General features: G+C 39.5%; 1 protein-coding gene across 2 annotated transcripts in view; it reads right to left on the reverse strand.

Annotated features, from left to right (window-relative positions):
- The window catches only part of PIGK (phosphatidylinositol glycan anchor biosynthesis class K), a 64303-nt gene extending 45125 nt beyond the window's left edge, over window positions 1-19178 (reverse strand). For both annotated transcript variants that reach the window (XM_050977496.1, XM_009088620.4), the window contains exons 1-9: window positions 19055-19178; window positions 17625-17678; window positions 15508-15599; window positions 13321-13456; window positions 11985-12096; window positions 11545-11641; window positions 11076-11193; window positions 10194-10304; window positions 5503-5675 (exon numbers count right to left, since the gene is read on the reverse strand). In XM_050977496.1, coding sequence (XP_050833453.1) covers window positions 5503-5675; window positions 10194-10304; window positions 11076-11193; window positions 11545-11641; window positions 11985-12096; window positions 13321-13456; window positions 15508-15599; window positions 17625-17678; window positions 19055-19153 — 992 coding nt within the window. In that variant the 5' untranslated portion in view covers window positions 19154-19178. The remainder of the gene's footprint in view (window positions 1-5502; window positions 5676-10193; window positions 10305-11075; window positions 11194-11544; window positions 11642-11984; window positions 12097-13320; window positions 13457-15507; window positions 15600-17624; window positions 17679-19054) is intronic.
- Between the last annotated feature and the right edge of the window lie 522 nt (window positions 19179-19700).

A 19700-nucleotide genomic window follows, 5' to 3' on the forward strand; every position in this document is an offset into this window, starting at 1 on the left:
TCAAAGTCACTTGTGAAGAATGTAAAGGTACTGAACTTGATTCAAAAGCTGAATCAAATAAAATATTGCCATTGACTTGCATGTGCTTCATGCTACCTCTACAGACCAAGAGGTTTCTTTACCTATTAAAATTATACCTAGAAATAACAAACTATATATAGCTTCAACAAAGGAGTGTTATACTGAAAATGTGAAATGATAGAAGCACAACAGTTGAAGGTTTCTCATATAAAAAATGGAGGATCACACACACAACAAAAATTTGGAGGAAGAGGGGGAAAAAATCACCAAAGAAAGTCTGAGTCAAGAGCTATAGTTTTGAAATAAAATCTTTTTTTTTTTATTACCAAAAAAACCCCCAATATCTGTCAAAATGCATGGTCAAAAATCCTTTCAAAGGAACAAAAAATAAATTGCTCAAAGCTGCTTTTAAAAATACCTTGCTAAAGAGGGACTGTAATTATCAAGCACAGCACTTCAGTGGATTTAAAATCTTCCCCACCCAATTTATATTTGCAGTTCCTTTCGATATTTTCACTCATCCTTATTTATTTTATACCAACATTATACTAGTGAGATTGTGCCCTCCTATGTAATTTTTCCTTCTATAGTCTTCAGACTAATTTCAATTGTATTACCTTGAAAGGTTCCTTTACACTAGCAGATATAGGAGTGTGTGTATATATGTCTATGACTATATATGACCTATGGGTATATTGACCTATCTTTATGCAAACAAAAAACCCAAATATATTTTATAAATAAAATACTTTAGGAAATCCAGCAAAAAATATTTAACAGCAAGTATTAGCTCACCCATCTTCTGTGATTATTTGTAAGCTATTAAAAAGCACATGGATTAAAAAATCCAAACTTACCACTAGAACAGAATAAATCTGCAAGACATCAGAGGAAAATACAGTACGTGTGTAACTGATTAGTGTTCTTCATGGGAAAAATTACGAAACCCATCTGAAAATGTTTGTGGTCTTAAAAGTAACAGCTTCTTATTCCCACTGGGAATTCAACTCTGATGCGTAGAGACCTGCAAAATTCTGAGGTTTTTTCCTATTTTTACATTACTCTCAAACATGTTACATCTCTATCAGGTTGGGACAGTAGGTAAATAAGATGAAAAGTCTCCCGTTATCCCGCTGAATTTCCACCGAACAAGGACCCAGCAGAACTCCCCGTTTCCACGCCCGCCTGATTCCGAAGGGATCCCGGTCCCAGTCCCGGTCTCACTCTGGCCATGGTTACAGCCACTGTCCCAGCCCTGGTAACGGTCGCTGTCCCGGTTACAGTCACGGTCCCAGCCCCGGTCCCGGGTACGATCACAGTCCCGGTCCCGGTCTCAGCCCCGCCCGCCGCGCTCCCGCTCCGGCGCGATGGCGCCACCTGCCGGCGTTGGCCGGGAGCGGCCGCGGGTCCGCCCGGCGCTGCCCGCCCCACGGAGCGCGGGACCCCCGCCAGGAACCGGCACCCTGACCGGCAACGGGAGCTGGCAGAATCAGTCCTAAAAGTGACTTATGAAACGTGAAAGAACCACACATTTGTGGCACCCGGTACGGACCGAACGGGAATCTCGGAACAAACCCGGACATTCTTATTTAAGGAAAGTCCTCTGAGCTGAGCAGCACCTACTTGCCAAATAAACAAATTCCCTATTGGTTCATAAAGTGGATCCCCCAAGGCTTCAGGACCACGCAACTGCAGCTATAATTATTAAGCACATCAAATTAAAAATAGGTGGTGGAAAAGAAGAAAGGACAGGAAAGAGAAACCAACACACACACACAAAATAGATTGAGAGAACATTAGCTGGTAATATTCTGCAAATGAAACAATTACTCATAATTAGCCGGTTACAAGCATCCCTCCTAATACAAGTGACCAATTTATTTTTTTTAGGAAAACAGTCACTGCCAGTAGTGAAGAATCACAATTCTTCATAACAGAAGTATTAAATACAAAGCCTAATTCTCAAAAGCAATTAAATTAGGATGGTTTTATACAATGCTGTCTTTAATTCACTCCTTACTACCCTCAAGGGAAATATTCATCCCAATTTTTACCAACACTTTCTGCTGATACAGTTCTTTTCCTCATGACAAGAACTGATAAGGAGAAAGTGTTCCAACTGGCTGTAGAGTTACAATCCAAGTTTGAAAGACACACTCCTAATTTATTGGATTTTCCAAAACCTGCAAGGCTCCTCCTCCAAAGAAGCAGGATTTCTTCTACTCCTTAATGCTGACTTTTTGCACTTGCATGGGGATTTAGACAAAACATAACCATCTGAAGCCTCAGAACCCCTAGACTGTCAGATTTTCTGCTAAAATTGGCAGCTACAGATCCTGTCAGGACTGAGGCAGTTGCAGAACAAGCCTTTTGAAGTGAACACAGCTTAGACTGAACCAGCTATGAAGAAAGGAAATAGCAGAGGAACCTTCTCTTTATTTTTTAAAGCTTTTACTCGCAAATATTCACCTACCACTACGTGGATAGAAAGAAAGCCTCTTCTCTTGGTTAATTAGTAGTTGTTCTCTGTATGAGTCTCAGCCCAAGCCAGAGGAAACTTCAAAGGCCTCACTCATCAAATGTCACGGCACGAGCTCCACGTGAAGCTGCCAGTTCTGATCTGGCTGCACAGCTACGGCTCACGCTGGGCCTGGGAGCGGATCTGTACAACCAAGTAATTGCTAAGCAATTGTGTAACAAAAGAACAAACTATTGAAAAGATTTGGCAAAGTCACAGCAGTGGGCAAGATGAGAACTTGAACAGTCTGCCAGCAGCACAATCCTGCTACATGTACATGCCTCACATGACAGCATCTTCTTTACCCATAATCTGTGTAATCAGTGGTTTACCTCTTTTGTTCATGTGGCTTTTAATGTCCTTATCTGCACCTGTGACACCTGCAGCTTTAAAACAAGCAAATCAGATCTAACAGAGACTACTTAAGACTGTGTCAGAGCTGAGGGCCAGATTTCATTTTCTGGATATGCTCTGTAACACAAACATTCTGTAGCATTCTACTGCCACCAGTATGTAAAAGGAGAAGAAAAAAGGTATCAAGCTAACATTGAGGGAAGAGTAAAACATAGGACATTATTCATAAAGGAATGAAGCCTTTGAGACTTCATCAAATATTAAACCAATAACATCTTCACACTCAGCAACCAATGTAATATAAATTTTGATGTACTGGTAGCATATACTTGTGATCTATCAGATACCTCTTGCTCAATAAATCTTACAAACTCTTAAGGGCCCAAATTCAATTCTCCATTACTTTCTTCTGCTTCATCAGGGCTTTTAAAACAATGTTGGGCATGAACAAGATTAGTGATTAGTCATAACTATTTTGGAAGGATTATTTCACCTTTAATAAGCTTGGCTGAGTTCTCTCCCAATGAAACAAAAAAGAATAAACCAGGCTGTGATAGCCCCATCCTTCCCCAGCTGTTTTTCCTCACTGTGCCAACAGCCACTGCATTCCCAAAAGGCACAGAATGACCTGACACTGAAAGGGTTAAGAATAAGCACTCATATTCTTTCATTCAGGAGTCATTCTTATATTATTTTGGGACAATCAGTGTTAGCACCTACTCAAAAATCATGTAATTTGTGTTCTGCCTTCTCAACACCCTCAGAAACAGGTGTGTGTAATGTTCATAACATTCTCTAAAAAAACCAGAGTAACTAGTTCTTGCAGATGAGATGCTCCAAAACTGCATTTTTAAAAGGCATTAACATTTTCATTTATTAAATTCACTTGAAGCTGTAATTCTTAAATTTGTTGTAGCTAAACAGAGCTGTCATACCAAGAGGTACTGACCTCAGAATTCTGCTTAAGGAATTTATTAAGCACTCCACATCACTGTCTGTTAGAGCTATACTACAATTTTTCGGTACTTTTTTAACCAATTCCATACTTTCTCCTCCATTAAAAACATATTGTCGATAAACTCTTTCCAAATAGTAACATGACACTAAGAACTTAAGTACTTTTTTAGAAAATTGTATAAAGGAGAACTATTAAACCAGACATTTAACCAGCATGTCCCCACCCCTTCCAATTTCACAGACTTAAGTGGATTGCCATGATAATGTAATACAGCTTTCATTAAATATCAGAACATTTCACAAGGATAATATTCCTCTCTGTGCATGAATGCCCATTTCTCAACATGCTTCCATGTGTGCAGTGCAGTAACATCAGGCACCAACAATCTCTCCAATACTGACACCAAACTAACACACACAAAGAAGTTGAAAAATCCAGTCAGCCATTTCCTGTTTCAGAACGACAAAGTCCTTCAAAATCTATTTCTCCTTTCAATTGTCCACAAATTAGAAACCCACATAGGTGAGTTTTCATCATGGTTTTTGACTAGCAATGTCAAATGTCTTTTACTTGCCAAGAGCTTTTTTATTCTTCAGTGAAAGAAACAATTTATTGTGTTTCAATTAGTGCCAATTTATTGGCACTAAGTACTGTTCTATACTAAGGAATCACAAAACTAGCTTAAGATTTATATGGTATGGACTAATGCATGCAATCCAGATATAAATACAATATGAAAGTAAAATATGAAATACATTTAACCTTGCAGGATATTTATAATGACAAGGACCAGAGTTACTGTTACCTTGAAAATAAATGAAACTGCTATCCACTGGCTTGAACAACAGTAAACAAGGCAGACAAGAATTTACATAAATTTATGTGTTGAAAAGTATTTAGTCCCTGACATAACACAATATTTCAATCCTTTTCTTCCCCCTCCTACAGGGCAGTATCATCAAGCACAAAAGACGCAACAGAAATGGAAGTACAATGCTAAATAAACCCTACAGAACAAGCACATCTTCCTTTACATCTTCCCAATAGGTGGCAACAGAATCCCAAAAATACAAAGAAGTTTATATTTCTTTCTTCATCCACAAAGTAATGGAAGCCCTGTTACGACTTCAAACAATGAACTTGAACCAGTAATTTTAATCAAATGAACCACTACATCTCAGGAACAGAAATTCTCAGGACAGAATAATGTCAAAGGCCAGAGAATTCAGAGAACTGAAACAAAGAATTTATTAAAAAGCTAATTGTTATCAAGCACCTAACCTGATGGGTTATACTCAGAGCTTATCTGGGAGGGGCAAATTACCACAAGCAGGAATTGCAGTAACAAAATATTTGAGCACTAAAGAAAAAACATTAAGGAAGAAAGAAAATTTTAAACTACTTCTGTTGCCGTGGACATCCACACTTTGGTCTTATGCAGCATTTATTTACAAGGGTCAGGAAAGGAGAGGGCACTTTTAAACAAAGTTTTCAGCTGACAAATTCGTGACAGTAGGAGGTCCACATTAGCTCCCTGATTCCTTGTAAGAAATGACAGGAAGTCAGAGCTCTTTTTCCTTGGCAGTTAAAAAACTGCCTTGTTTTTGTGGCACAAGGCTGTAGAAATCAGGTGTAAATAATGCCCACTTACTTGCTTTGCAGGCCAGGCACACCGCGGTCCAGGGAAAGCGTCTCTGCGGTGATCTCCACCTTCCTGACGCTGCCGAAGAAGTCTGTGATCAGAACGTTCTGAGGGTCCCGCTGGAACAGGTCCGTCCGGTGCCCCGGGGTGGAAACACACAAGCTCTTTGGACAGACCTGAAACTGGAAACCAAGATGGACAATCACATCCTGTCCCTCATTCAACACTCTCTACACACACCTTCCAGAATGAAATTACTATTAACAAGAAAGATAAATAAGACATACAACCTGCAATGCTTTCAGTACAAGCTCCATAGCTGAAAAAAATGGTTGAAAAAACGTATTAAAATGCATGCACATCTTGATTAAGCATTTCTGAAAACCTTTTTCCTTACAATAATGCCACTGGAGTCTAAAGATGCTCCCCTGAAAGCCAACCATCAATTACATCTAACTGATAAATGCACAAATATATTGCTGAATATAGATGCAGCAATGCTGCTATAACCTTCCAGAAGTCACAAGCGGGCATAAATTCTTCATATTTACCAAAAGAAGTCATGCAAAATTAAACCAGCTTTGATAAGTAGCTATGTTGAAGGCTTCATAAAGAAGCAAAAATTTACATTTTGATCAGGAAAAAAAAAAAATCCAACAGTATTTTTTCTAATTTATAGCCTACAAATTAATGCATAGCATCTTCAAATACCAGAAGTGCTTTATTTACATTAAGTTCACAAACATTTTGTGACACCTACAAACCTTCTTATTTTATTCATGTATTTTGTCTACATATCAGGTTCCCTATATCCCACACACGCTGCAAAACCTGAAAGACAAAACCAGCACTAACAAAAGCAGAAGGAACAGTGACAGATTTATTGTAGCATTTAGAACACCTGGCAAGACAGGATGTCTATTGAGTAACAGGTTTGTTATGTACCCAGCAGACACTGAAGGCAATACAAATGCATGTTGGACACAAAGCTGTTTTGCACAAGTCCCACCACACTTGCCACAACACAGATCACCTGGTACCAGTGCAGGTTAAGTGAGTCCTTCACATTCCAGCCACACAGAACATTCTGCACAAGAGATTTAACATACAGGACTAAGAATGTCACTCTCCACATGGGTGCTCATCTTTCTTAATCTTACATTTTCCAAGTGATTTTCATAAAATGATCCATCAGCCACAGGAACTAGAGCTCGTATACCTAAATTACATCATAGGTCAGCTCTTACAAGGTTGCATGCTTATGACAAAACCACAGGTCCTAATCAGCTCAGTGCAAACACAACTTGAATTATCTCAGATTATGATTGGCAAAAACTTGTGAGTTTCAAGTCATACTTCCCAGCAGAAATACTGTGCTCAGCCTGACACAAAATGCAAAGGCTTTTGTTGCTTATTCTCTTCGGACAACTTGCATTACCATAAGTTTCTCAGAGAGGAAAAAAAATCTACCATAAGTTTCTCAGAGAGGAAAAAAATCTATCTGGCTTTTCTTCATAGAGGACAGATTCTACCTCCCCATTCCTCCCTTCTGCTCTATTCCAGTTTCTCTTTTATCCCTTTTTAGCCCAAGCCTGTAAGCATTAGGCTGCTTGTCCAGGGACACCTCTGCTCACTTTCACCTTTACCTGAAGCAGACAAGCACACATATACACTCAGCTCTTATTTTAAAGATTCCCAACTCTCTGTTGGCTGCTATCACACAGCTGCTAAAGAAAAGATGGGGCAAATCATCCCCTTATTATCCTCCCTCTGGTGAAAATGAACTAGACTCATCAGCCTTATGCTTCCCATACAAAAGCCATTTGTTAATGCACACACAAACTGGCTACAGTTCTCATTTTCACCAAAACACTATCAATTTTATCCAGATTTGCTCCAATTAAGGATAGAAACATAAAAACTGAGTCTCTGAACTAAACTATAAAAATAAAGTATTTGTTTTAATCCCACTATTGAAGTATAAATTTATGCTGCAGTTATACAAGTAAGTCTCTTGCCTCTCTCTCTTTAGAGAGTATGAATGTCCTAAAAAACTGCATCAGCACTGGAAGTGGGAAACTGATACTGCACCCAACTAATTCTAACCTGTCCTGCAACAGTTTACTACCACAACACATTGATATGAACTTGAACAGAAATATGAAGAGGCAGTGAGAAGAAAACTTCAGTGTTAAAAACCTACCCATCCACTACCACTCTGAGAAAGGACTGCAAACCAATTAAACCAGAGCACTAATAACCCAGGTCTTCTGACAAAAAAAGGAAAAGGCAAACACTGGCTAAGTTAAGCACACTTCTTCCTATATTAAATTTTCCAAATTTTTAATTTTTTTTATTCAAACAGAGCTAAAGAACTCCCCCAACTTTGTTATCTTAATTTTTCTAACAACAATTTAGCTATTTTATGATAAATGACACCTCATTTAGAAACTTATTTGAATCTTATTTTAAAAGTTCAAATGTACAACATTTCAATGTACAAATGTACAAATTTCAATGTAGTCTTTATTTTCAGGGAATTGTGATCAAACCTATAGCCAGTCATTGGCACATGCTTTATGCTATCCCTTAGCAACACAGATGGAGCAGGTGGGGAGTAGGTGGAGTGGATTATGAAAAATGATGTATCATTCTTTGCAGGAATGCAATATCCAAATCCTAGGTGCATGTGAAGAGAAGCTGTTTCAAGAGTGGTTAGAGAAAAGTAAAGAGGTGACAGGATAGAAGAAGTGTATACAGAGTACTTCAAAAAGAGAAGACATTAGACATACCAGAAGATCAAACAACTGAAAATCATTTAATTTTAAAGCTAGGTAGTGAGCAATATAAGTCACCCTGATCTTGGAAAGTATTAATTTAAACTTAAAAAATCAGAGTTGGAGAGTTGGATAGAGTACCTCCAGTGCCAGAATACCTCCTGCAACTGCTGGCAAAAAAACCAGGTTTGTATCTTTACCATGGACTAACCATATGTCGTTCTGGAACACTTAGATGAAGCCTTGAAAAGCACCAACTCCAAGTCAAGTGGTCACATCTGTTGAAATGTGTGCAGATTACCACTCAGTACCTGATCACACAATGGTCTGCGTTGTGACAGACCCTAAAGATCACCTAGTTCCACTTTCCTGCCAAGGGCAGGGACACCTCCCACTAGACGAGGCCTTGAAGTCCCACCCAACCTGGCCTTGAACAGGTTATCACAAATCACAATATACTTGTGTCCCTTCTCTTCCACTGCCCGAGCATCCATCAGCAGATCAATGCATGATAAGATGACTTACATGATGTAAGGAATTTACCAGTATGAAAAACTCCCTCAGCTCTTCCTTTTGAATATAAGCAAAACCACAGTTAGGTATCTTCTCTGAAGAGCTCAAGAAGTACTTGGCCAGCTAACAAATTTCTACACTTTTCACAATAATCAGATTAACATCTTCCTGGTCAGCCCAGCTACATCACTTCCCAGAGAGTGTCCTAAACAGTAGAAAGCACTGTTCCTTTTCATTACCTTTTATTATTAACACAAATTAATTTTCTGGTTCACAGTGAAATTTGAATGAACAGGCTAGTCAAAGATACTTAATCAATAAAGAACTTACATATTTTTCTTTATCAAGATTTATTTTAGACTTACCTGCATCCCATAATTAGAAGGTATTATATTATAGGACAGAATTTCATTCCCATAAAAATAAGAACCTTGAGTCTGAGCCAGTGAATCAATTCTGTAACAAAATAAATCTGCCAAGTGTGGGTTGTTTAGAGAGAATTCTTGCACACATGTAGCAGCCAGGCTAACACCATCCTCTGTAGACAGAGGGTGGCATAAAACTTTTGAGCAGCTGCTCCTTTTACAGAAATGAATCTATGACAATGTGTTCTGTAAGTGGTGGCTCTTAAGATTACTGATGTGGCACAGCAGGATTTACAGCTACAAGGTACCAAAGTATAACCCATGACTATAAAGAAACTAGCATTGGAACAGGTATAAAGGGTTAATAGAGCAAATCAAATGTGGTTACTTTTTATGTCATCTCACCAACCTACACATCTCACTGTTAGAGAGGCATTTTCATAAATATTGTCATATGTTACACGGCTGGATTCTTTTTTTCCTTCTGCTTCATACCTGAAATCTACAGTAAGTTGGCCTCAGCTATAAGTAAGTCCAAACACTGATGGATTTGTACCTATCTTGCTCTGGAATCTAAGCAGATATAGAGATAAATTAGTCTCTGCAGGCATTTGTGAATGCACTGTTGGAATTTTAACTATTTAATTACCTTTGCAAAACAACATCAATGCCTGCTTTTCCACATCTGCAGAGTGTCTGCTATCCTGGTTTTAGAAGCTTCCTGCTGAAATATTTCACATGCAAATGCTTCATTCAACTGAAATGAATACTTAATGAATATTATTTTTTTCAGCTAAAATACAAAATCTGGCTAATTTTGGTTATTTTTTTCTGGAGCCAGCAAAGCACTTTCAAATGAGGACAATCCCTGAAGTGTTACACAACTACATTTAACAAAGGCAAAAAAACCCCTCTCTCCAAAGCTGCTTCCGAGAGAAACAGCAGGAGCATAAAAAGCATTTGAAGAACCCTACAGACAAAACAGATTAGTTTTGGAACTATTAAAGTCATTAGCATATTCATGAATGTTGAGTATTCTACTTACTAGGTCATTCATATTTGTCTGACTGGCTGGATGGATTTCTTCCAAGAACTCTAACACATAGAAGGTGTATCTGTCCATGAGATGAACACCAATCCCCAGGTCAGGCTGATGCTTTAAAAACAACACACAGCAGTTATTGGGCATTCACAGGAGAGAACTCAGCATTCAGCAGAAGGAACAGAATGTAACAGCATATTGCAAAAGTTAAGCTTAATTTTTTTTGTTCTTAGGCAAATTATGCAAAGAAAATGGCTAGCTGTGAAGAAACTTACTGCTGATAGGCTGAACAATGCAGTTCATCTATAAACTGTATCCTGGTAATATCTATGTTGCCCAAAAGGCAGGGAACCCCTTCTTAATGGTCCAGCATAGATCTGTGGACTTTGAAAACAGGGCTGGGAGAGCCAGTGTATCTTACATACAGCAGTGCATGGGTTCAGGTAATCCTGATCAGCTGCTTTTGGTCTGGCTGGGATCTCTCCTATGGCTCCTTCTGTAATTCAGCTGGGATATAATTACAGCAGGTGAAGGTTAGCAATTTGTTTTTTATATCAAGTATAGTAAGTCCTAGATTGAATATTCCTCATACCCATCTCTCAGCAGTCTTCCCATAAGATTCCTTTCTATCCCTAGACAATGCATAAACTGGCCAGCAACAACAGAAATCCATCATTAGCCTGGTTCTTTGGGACAGCACACAAAAACCAGCAGGAACAGTACACTTAGAGGTTTTGTCAAAATACCTTATACAAAATACCCACAAAATACCTTATACATTCAGCAATTAGCATAAGGGAAATCTTTAGTTAAAAGTCAGCAGGAATTGTGCTTCTAATTCAGGCATTCTGAAAGCTGTTTTCATGATCACATAAATCTACTTACTGATAAAGAATCTTCTCCTACTTGGCTGCTAGCCAAGGCCATTATATTGGGTGAATAAAATCGCTCATACATGGATGCTCCTTGGCAAGTATCAATAATAAACAACAATTCATTGTACCTGAAAGAAAGAAAACAGCCTCCTTACCCATTTCTACTTACACACCATATACATACTTTGCTTTTTAGTTACCAGGGCAGCTGCTAAGAACCTAAGGAACAGGAGCTCACCCTGATCAGTTTTAGGATGTGAGTTGGCCCCAAGCAATACCTTTAAGCAGCTCTATCCCTTTAAGCAGCTCTAACTGCAGGAGGCTGAAAGTAAAAACTAAAACTCTGCTTTCTGAATGCAAACTCCTAGACAATTTTATGGACAAACAACAGTATCACTGCAAGGCCTACCAGTAAGACACACTTAAGAGTATGTTCAGGATATTCAATATTCAGTGTCTACATAATGCTTATTTCTTACCTCCTTTTCTGCCACATTTGTTCAAAGGCATCAGCAAGTTCTACATTTGTGATTTCTTCAGAATCCTGAAATTTTAGGAAACCATTTCCACCATGGCCTGATAAAAATCAGAAGTTAGGCAAGAATGTGGGTTAAAGGAAGATATACAGCCTTGCTGATAATTTTTCTAAAACAAGGTAAACACAATTCTCTTTCTACAGAGACAGTCCAACAAAACAAAATATTGGTACAGTAAAAAAAATACACATACACCATTTCAATTGGAAACTATACTGGCTTTGTACTGCTTTACAGGTATTTTTTCTTAATTAGAATGACATGCTAAAACCAGAAAAAAATCTTTTGGTTGATCCTTTTGTGCATTTGGACTACTGATGCTTTCAACAAACCCATCCAACTGAGCAAGCATCAATAGACTGCACACAGAAACCTGCAATTACCTGTCATATATATTAAAATATTGCTTCTGTCATCAGAAAGAAGACGTTTAGATCGTGGTGTGCTTGGTGGGATTCTTCCCGTTAAAACACGCAAGAAATTTTCCACAGTAACCTATGAATAGAAGCATAAAGTCATTTTCTAAAGATAAAAATATTGATCAGCCATGGGCTGGGTTTCAGAAATGAAATAATGGAACACTAAAATATGCAGTGTATCTAGCCAGACATAGTATGGTGTGGTATAAACTGCATACACATTTTCTGTGTAAGGTTTTACTTCAGATTAAGAAGCATGTGGTACCTTTTACTTTACTCCATTAAATCAGTCTGTTGCTTAATTATATCCAATAAATTTGCCACCATTATAATTTTTAAATACATTTACATTGATCTAAAAACCTGTTAGCATAAAGCTTCATTGTGCCAAAGCTGCTCCTGTACTCATAAAATGCTCCAACATTAGTGTGTGTTACCATGGAAAAACAAAAGTTTAAATTCCCTCTGCAACTCAGGAAAGAAAAAACAAGATCAATTCAGTTACATAAGTCTGAGTGATCAGATAAGATCTGAGTGGTGACTGCAAGACGTCCTATAAAATACCACATCCTTTTTAAGTACATGTGCACAGCCCAAATGCCAGCAACAAATCCATACCCAGGAAAAAATATGATAAAAATAATGTAGCTCTACTCCAGTTCTGTGTTTTCACTTCTTTGTATAAAGCTCCAGAGAATTAAAACATCTACTATATCCTTAAATACAATCCAATTATCCTTTCGCAATAATTCTATAGCACTATTGAACCAAGAAACTGGTGTGCAATTTTGTCTCAACTGGTAAAGACACTGCCTGGTATGAAGGAATATTACATGAACAGAAAGGTGACAGAATGCAGACTTTTATACAGTAATTGTTTTGCAGTAATGATTAAGTTATGGCTTTTGTTTTATTTTAGGAGCATATGCTTAAGATTTGGAATTGAAGTACATCTACCTAATAAACAATTCACTTGCACACCAGAATTTTCACAGTAATTTTTGTGTTGCCAAGATGAGACTGAGTAGTCATTTCCAGAGAAATTTCAGTAATGTGACTCTATTCCATTATTTAAAATAGATACACTAAACATGATTCTAGTATAAAGAACTTCAAATAGAAACTCAAATATCAAGGAGGGGAGGGGTATGTATTTTAGACTCATCAGCTGATAATAAAAGTCCAGCCCAAAACCATTAATACGAACAGAAAGACTTCCTCAGACTTCACAGATGCTGCATATATCTTTAAACTAATAATAAAAAATAAAGACTCAGTGTTTTAATTAAAGCACAGTTACCTCATAGCTTCTGTAATCCACTTCCACATCGTCTCCATAGACATTTAGCTCCATGTTTTTATGACTAAATACAGTAGCAGGTTTGGGATTTCTGGGATTACATGCCATGTCATCTGCTAGCATCAAGACAATGTGACTGTGAAAAATAAGAAAAAAAATTTCAGACGTTCTTCTTTCATATAACAGTCAAACAGAAATTAGAACAACACTCGTCAACAATTACAACAATAGCTTGGATCATTAAAAAGATTCCTGGAATTGCAAGTGAAATTTAGCATAGTTATACCCTATTTCCTTATGAGCATCCTCACAATCATGAAGATGTCACACACAGAAATGCAGCTGGCTGTCATTTATCCACAGGACTAAGTCAGGCCAAAGATGAGCAGGAGAGAATTTGACATCAGCAACTTTAGTACACAGGACCTGGACCTAGGGGGCCAGAGCTCTTAATAAAATAATTCAGGGATTTTTAAAGGGCACTAAAAACAACCAACTCCAAGGACCATGATAAATGTTTATTTTTTGGATGTGATTTTGAGGTTTGTTGGGAATTTTTTCGTTTTTTTTTTTTCCTGTCAGTATTTTGAAAGAAGTCCTGCAGCAAAGAAAGAAAAACACATAAACTAAGTTTGCCCAAGGGAAAACATGTTCAAATCCACATAAAAATTGCTGTAAAGGCTAAATAAACAGGCTCCCTCTCACTCTCTCTTTAGGTCTTCTCCAATGTCCTGAAGAGTATTCTTGTCTGTAGCCTAAAGCATTGCTGGCTTTTTGAGATTAATTCCAGATCTTTGGATATGGATAAGCAATGGACCTTGCTACTGAACACAGAAATCACAGTCACACCATAGTTCTTGCAGTATTTCTAAAACTCACACTTATTATGTCTTTAATGGTAAAGATAGATGGATGCAAAGAAGATGAAAGTTCTCAGCTAAGGGCAGGATTGGTGACAGAATTTCTGAGGAAGTGCTAAGGGCACCTGTGCTTCAAAGGCTGCACAAGAGAGAGAACAGCTGCTCCTGAATGACGTCTGCAAGAACAAAAGGCATCTTTCTGTGCCTTTCAGCCCACAGCACTTCTGCAGTGCATTCCCTTGGATTTATAACCCCAAAATGCATCTAAAAATTGAGTTTCAAAATCCACTCTTTCAAAAACCAAAAAGCCACTCCCTTTTTTCTTTTTCTTTTTTAATATATTAAACACAGGGAACAGGATGTTACTGTCAGTGTATTCATAGCTGAGTGGGAGTTAACTGGGGACTCCAAGTGTGCAGTTTTGGACTTGGACAAAAAAATGACATACTGATTCAATCCATCAGAATATGCATTTTGCAGTGATGAAGCAGGCCACACTTCTTCAGGCAGATGTGCTGGAGAAACGACTGGCCCTCTAAACTACCATTAAAAACCAGGACCACAAGGAATTCTATAGGAGCCTATGGTACATATAGTTTATTACAACAGATGCTGGTGCCTTAAATTCACCTCCACAGCTCTGATAGAAGTGAATTACATTCTGAAACAGCTGCAAGGAGCTGTGCCAACACTGCTAGAACTCCCAGTAGGAACACAAAGATACTTCAGAACCTGCCTATTCCCATTGCCAAAGAAAAGACACTGTTCTAACCCTTGTCCTATTGCTAGGGAAACACAAATTGCACAGACAAAAAAATTGGTTTCTCAAAAAAAAAAAATCATGCAAAATGAATTTTTTCAAGGCAACTGCCAATATATAGGAGTTGCTCCTATAGTTCAAAGCCTTTAAAGACTCAATGTAGTTACAGATGTGGAAGTCTTACATCTTAGTACAGTCACAGTTACCACACTAAAAGGAAATTAAAGTATAGCAAGACTCATCTCTCACAGTAGTACTGTCTTTTCTGAGTGCATTTAGCAACTTCACATTACACTTTCACCAATTTGCCAAGTGGTTATATCTAATTAGCCAGTTCCAAATGGAAATTTTATTATGCAACTTGTTGCTTTTCCATTGGAACAACATTGCTGCACTTTTCACCACACTGATGCGTTTGCATTCTTCCTTTTTATTTTTATCTTACTTTACTTTACTTTTTCCTTTTTAGTTAAACTGGGAAGAAAACAGTATTTCCATACTGATTCAGATAGCATGAGAACTTTAGTAGCACATTTGCAAGAACTGGATTCACCAAGATTCCCTTACCTATCAGGGATGCCCAGCCTCTTGACACTTCTGTACACTGAAAGAGTATTTGCCACATGACGATAATTAAACCAGAATCGGGATGTACACACCTTGAAATGGAAAAAAAAAACCACATTAAATAGTGTGAAGATACAAAGTGGCCTGACACATTGCATCAGAAGAACGTGATTACAGGAATATTTAAAAAATAGTCACAACTCAGAAAGAATATAGTAACACCAAGAAACTCATGATACAAGTTATGCAAATCTTAGTTGTCCCAAAGCAAAAAATTCTGAAAATTAAAGTTAAAAAAAAAATTCCTAGAATACTGACTCAAGATAAAATTGTCATAAACCCTTACTAAATATAGAAATTGGCACTTTGGGGAATAATCCAGCAACAGCAAGTAGATAAGCTAAATTTTTTCATTTGCTTTCTCCTTATCAAATGGAAGAGAGATCAAAGGAAGAGTTCTCATCTCAATAGCAATCCCATTCTGGGAGCATTCTTCCACAAAGGCACAAGTGAAATAATTCATGCAGAAGCCACACACAGGGGAAAATGCACTGAGTACATTTGCATTTATGGAGTCAAAGTGAAAGCAAAGTGAGCTCTAACCAATACAAATAAAATAAATCTGGATACAAATTCTCAGAGTTCAATTTCTACTGTTCTAACAGGCAAGGGGTCGGGGTTAGCCATTCCCTTTACCTACGCACTCCCTAAATCACGTTCTGATTCAGACATTCCAAAAGCTTCCAGAAGAGGCGACTTTAAAACCACAAAAACAGAGATGCAGGAAAAAGCATTTAGATAGTTTTTTACTTTTCCAGCTCTAAATGTAGAGCTGTAAATCACACTACAGAGCATCTCTTTCTCTGCTCTTTCCATAATATGAACTGAGCTGTAGCTTAAGTAATAACAAAATTCAGCCCAAAAGGATCTCCTTGTGTATCTATCACCCTGTCAGTTAGGAATTCCAAAAACCCCACTTGAATCAGTCCACGAGGACATTTGCCTTTCAGCAAGATTTAATGCTCTGAAAACAAACTGTGTCCAATTTAGCTGAGACATTTCAAGGTAACATCACCTGTCCCCTGCCTCTAGTACCTCCCTTAGAACACAGTGGAAAGTGTCTATGCTCTAAATATAGTTATCCACGCTGCAGCACATTAATTCAAGCTATTGATGAGGTGGGATTGCAGTTTGATCCCAGCTTTGAAGTGCCTGAAAGCAATAATCTCTCCCTGATTTGCTGCTTAAAAATTAGTAGCAACTGTTACAAAACTCAGCGATGAACAGCTGAGAAAATAAAACCAGCAGAAAATCTGTTCAGCACAGATAGTAGAGGTCCTTGGACCTAATTTTCCACCTTCTTTATATGTTTTCATGGATACAAAATAAAAGCATCTATTTGTTAACAGTATTAAAATAGTATGTTATGTTTTAATAGTTTCAAGTTGATACATTGTAGAATATAGAAATTATTCCTACAATTAGTTACTGTTAACTTTCCTTTTATATTGCTTAGTTTCAGTATCTGGAAAACAAACAGCTGCTACTGAGTAATTACAATAGTGTTCTGAAACAAATTAGTCATTAAGACCTGAATTGTGATTAAGAACCAATTGTGCAGCATGATTCAAAGCTAATAAAAGTTACATGGCAAAGAAAAAAGAAAGGGAAAAAACAGTCAATCTAAACATTGTATTGCTTCAACTGATTTTATTCCCAGTCTGTTATCACAAGTTAACAGATTGAATAAGAACAAAAATGAGATACAAATTCTACCTTTCTGCTCAAAGAGACCAGACTTCCCTAGTATCAGAATTACACTTTTTTTTCAATATGCGGTATGCTAATTTAACTATTTTAATGTTTCTGGAATTTTTGTTTTATGAATTCTGCCATGTAGCTAGACACACTGAGTGCTTGAAATTCTGTCATATTGAAAAGATAATTTCATTGTAGCATAATAAATTTGCAGGTACAATTTCAAATTTATTTATTTCCAAATGTTTATCTTTCCATTTCTTTCAAATGAGCATGATTCTTGAAGGACTGTTGCAATTACAGCTCCTGATGAAGAACTGTCAACACTGTTGGAGGAAAACAACCTGGACCATGCTTACCAAAACTGCCCAGTTATTTGTATGTCCACTTCTAAAAAACTGCTCTGCTTGATCCTGAAAGATGAAAAAAAAATTTTCAGCAATAAGAAATGACCACTCATAGTTTTGTTATTTCCACAATAGTGTTCAATGCACATGTTTACCACACATTAATACTGAAACAGACCTTAGAAAAGCTAGAAGAGAGGTGTTTTTCTTATCATTTGCACATTTCATGTTAACTGCTCCAAATCTTTCCCTGAAACTTGCTACAGAATAAAGAGGAACTATTAGTCACTTGCATCTTAGTTAAAAAAGCCTACACACCTCTACTCCAAAGGACACTCCGAGAGCAAAATAATGTGATTTATTGACCCACAGTTTCATCCTTAATGAGAAAAGATGCTAGAATTCAATTCAATTAAATTTTTAAAAGCAGGTAAGAGAATCTGCAGTTTGAAGCCACTTTAAATCCAAGGTGGTTACACATATCTTCCAAAATCAGGATCTATGACAGCAACCTTCTGTATAATCTATGGTCTCCACAGTTCCCACTTTCCTTTGCAGATAAGAGGGCCCTTTCTCCTTAACAGAGAGCATAAATCAGGGCACAACGAGGGGCTAAGACTTCACTGAGGTAAGGGATTAAGTCTATCATGGGGCAACAACCCAAATCTGCTGACTCTTAAATCAGACTCTATTAACTGAGGAGTTCTGGGATGATGCTCGTGGTCTTACACAAAACACACAGTAACTGAAATAGTGTTGTACTTCAAGCAGCAAACAACCTGCAGTTTAATTAGTCATCCAGAGATTATAAGAATATTTCTATTGTTCAGGGTGCGGGGGTTGTTTGGTCCTAGTTGTAATTAATTTCAAGCATAACAACGTGTTAATAACGCAGAATTCAAAAGCAAACAACACTCCAGATGTAGCGTGGGCCCAGTGCATTAAGCTAATTGCTGAAACATTAAATTACTCCCACCTGACAAACCCACTGGCACCTGCCGTGTGCAAGCGGGCACCGGGCCGGGGAGCCCGGGCCGCTCCTCCGCCCTGGCCCGCTGGGTTCGGCAAGGGGCATCAGACACCCAGTAGAGGTTACAGGGCGTGGCCAGGAAGAAACTGAATTTCAGAAACCCGCAAGAGGATAAAAAGTCTGGGGGCTTGTAACTTTCAGCAGCTCGAAGGCACCGCGGTTCCGCCCACGGGGCAGCGCGGGGAGGCTCCGCCCGCCGGGCGGCAGCGCTGGGGACCGCGGCTCAGTATCGGTGCCCGTCGTAGCGACAGGGCCCCTCCTGCGTGCCGGACAGCTCCGCGGGCAGCCCACGGGCGCGCTCCCTGCTTTCCGAGGGGCGGCGATGGGGACGCCGGCAGCACCGAGCCCCAGGCGCCGCCCGCCCGCCCGCCCGCTCGCTCTCAGGCCCCGCCGCGGCTCCCCAGCCCCGTACCTGGACGCCACCGGGCAGCGCTGCGCTGCAGCAGCCCAGCAGCAGCAGCAGCGCGGAGGCGGCGCGGGCCCGAGAGGCGCCGGGCACGGCAGCCGCCATCTCAGCCCGCCTCAGCCGCCGCGGCTGCCGGAAGGGGGGCGGCGGCCTGTGCGCAAGTTCCGCGGGGCGGGAGCGCCGCCGGGCCGGGGCCCTGCCCGCTACCGCCGGCCCGGCACCTCGCTGGTACTGCTGCTGTGACCCTTGGTCACGCACTGAGCTCTCGGCCTCCCCGGCTCTGCAGAGCCCGCTCCACCCGGGTTGGCAGGGCAGAGGCGGTAATAGCAGCCGGCCTGGCGCTGCCTCGGGCACGCGAGTTCGCCGTGGCTCCGTCGTGAGCTGGGGCTGGAAAACGCCGGCCGCGCATCTCGCCTTCGGCTTGGTTGGCTCCTGCGGGTGTAACAGCAGCCGTTCCTCTCAGCCGCCTTTCAAGAATTCCGTGAAATCCTGGGCTCTAAGAGGACAGGGAATGGCGAGCTGTGAGCCGAGGGTGTCAGCAGGTCTTGGTGGCCGCAGGGCTTCCTTGGAGAGTGGAAGGGACGGCTCTGGAGAGGGATCACCTTTGGCAAGGGAGGGAGTGGGATCTAAAGGTAGACTGGTTTTTTTTTTC

This window comes from Serinus canaria, chromosome 8, assembly GCF_022539315.1.
Source record: "Serinus canaria isolate serCan28SL12 chromosome 8, serCan2020, whole genome shotgun sequence".
NCBI lineage: Eukaryota > Metazoa > Chordata > Aves > Passeriformes > Fringillidae > Serinus > Serinus canaria.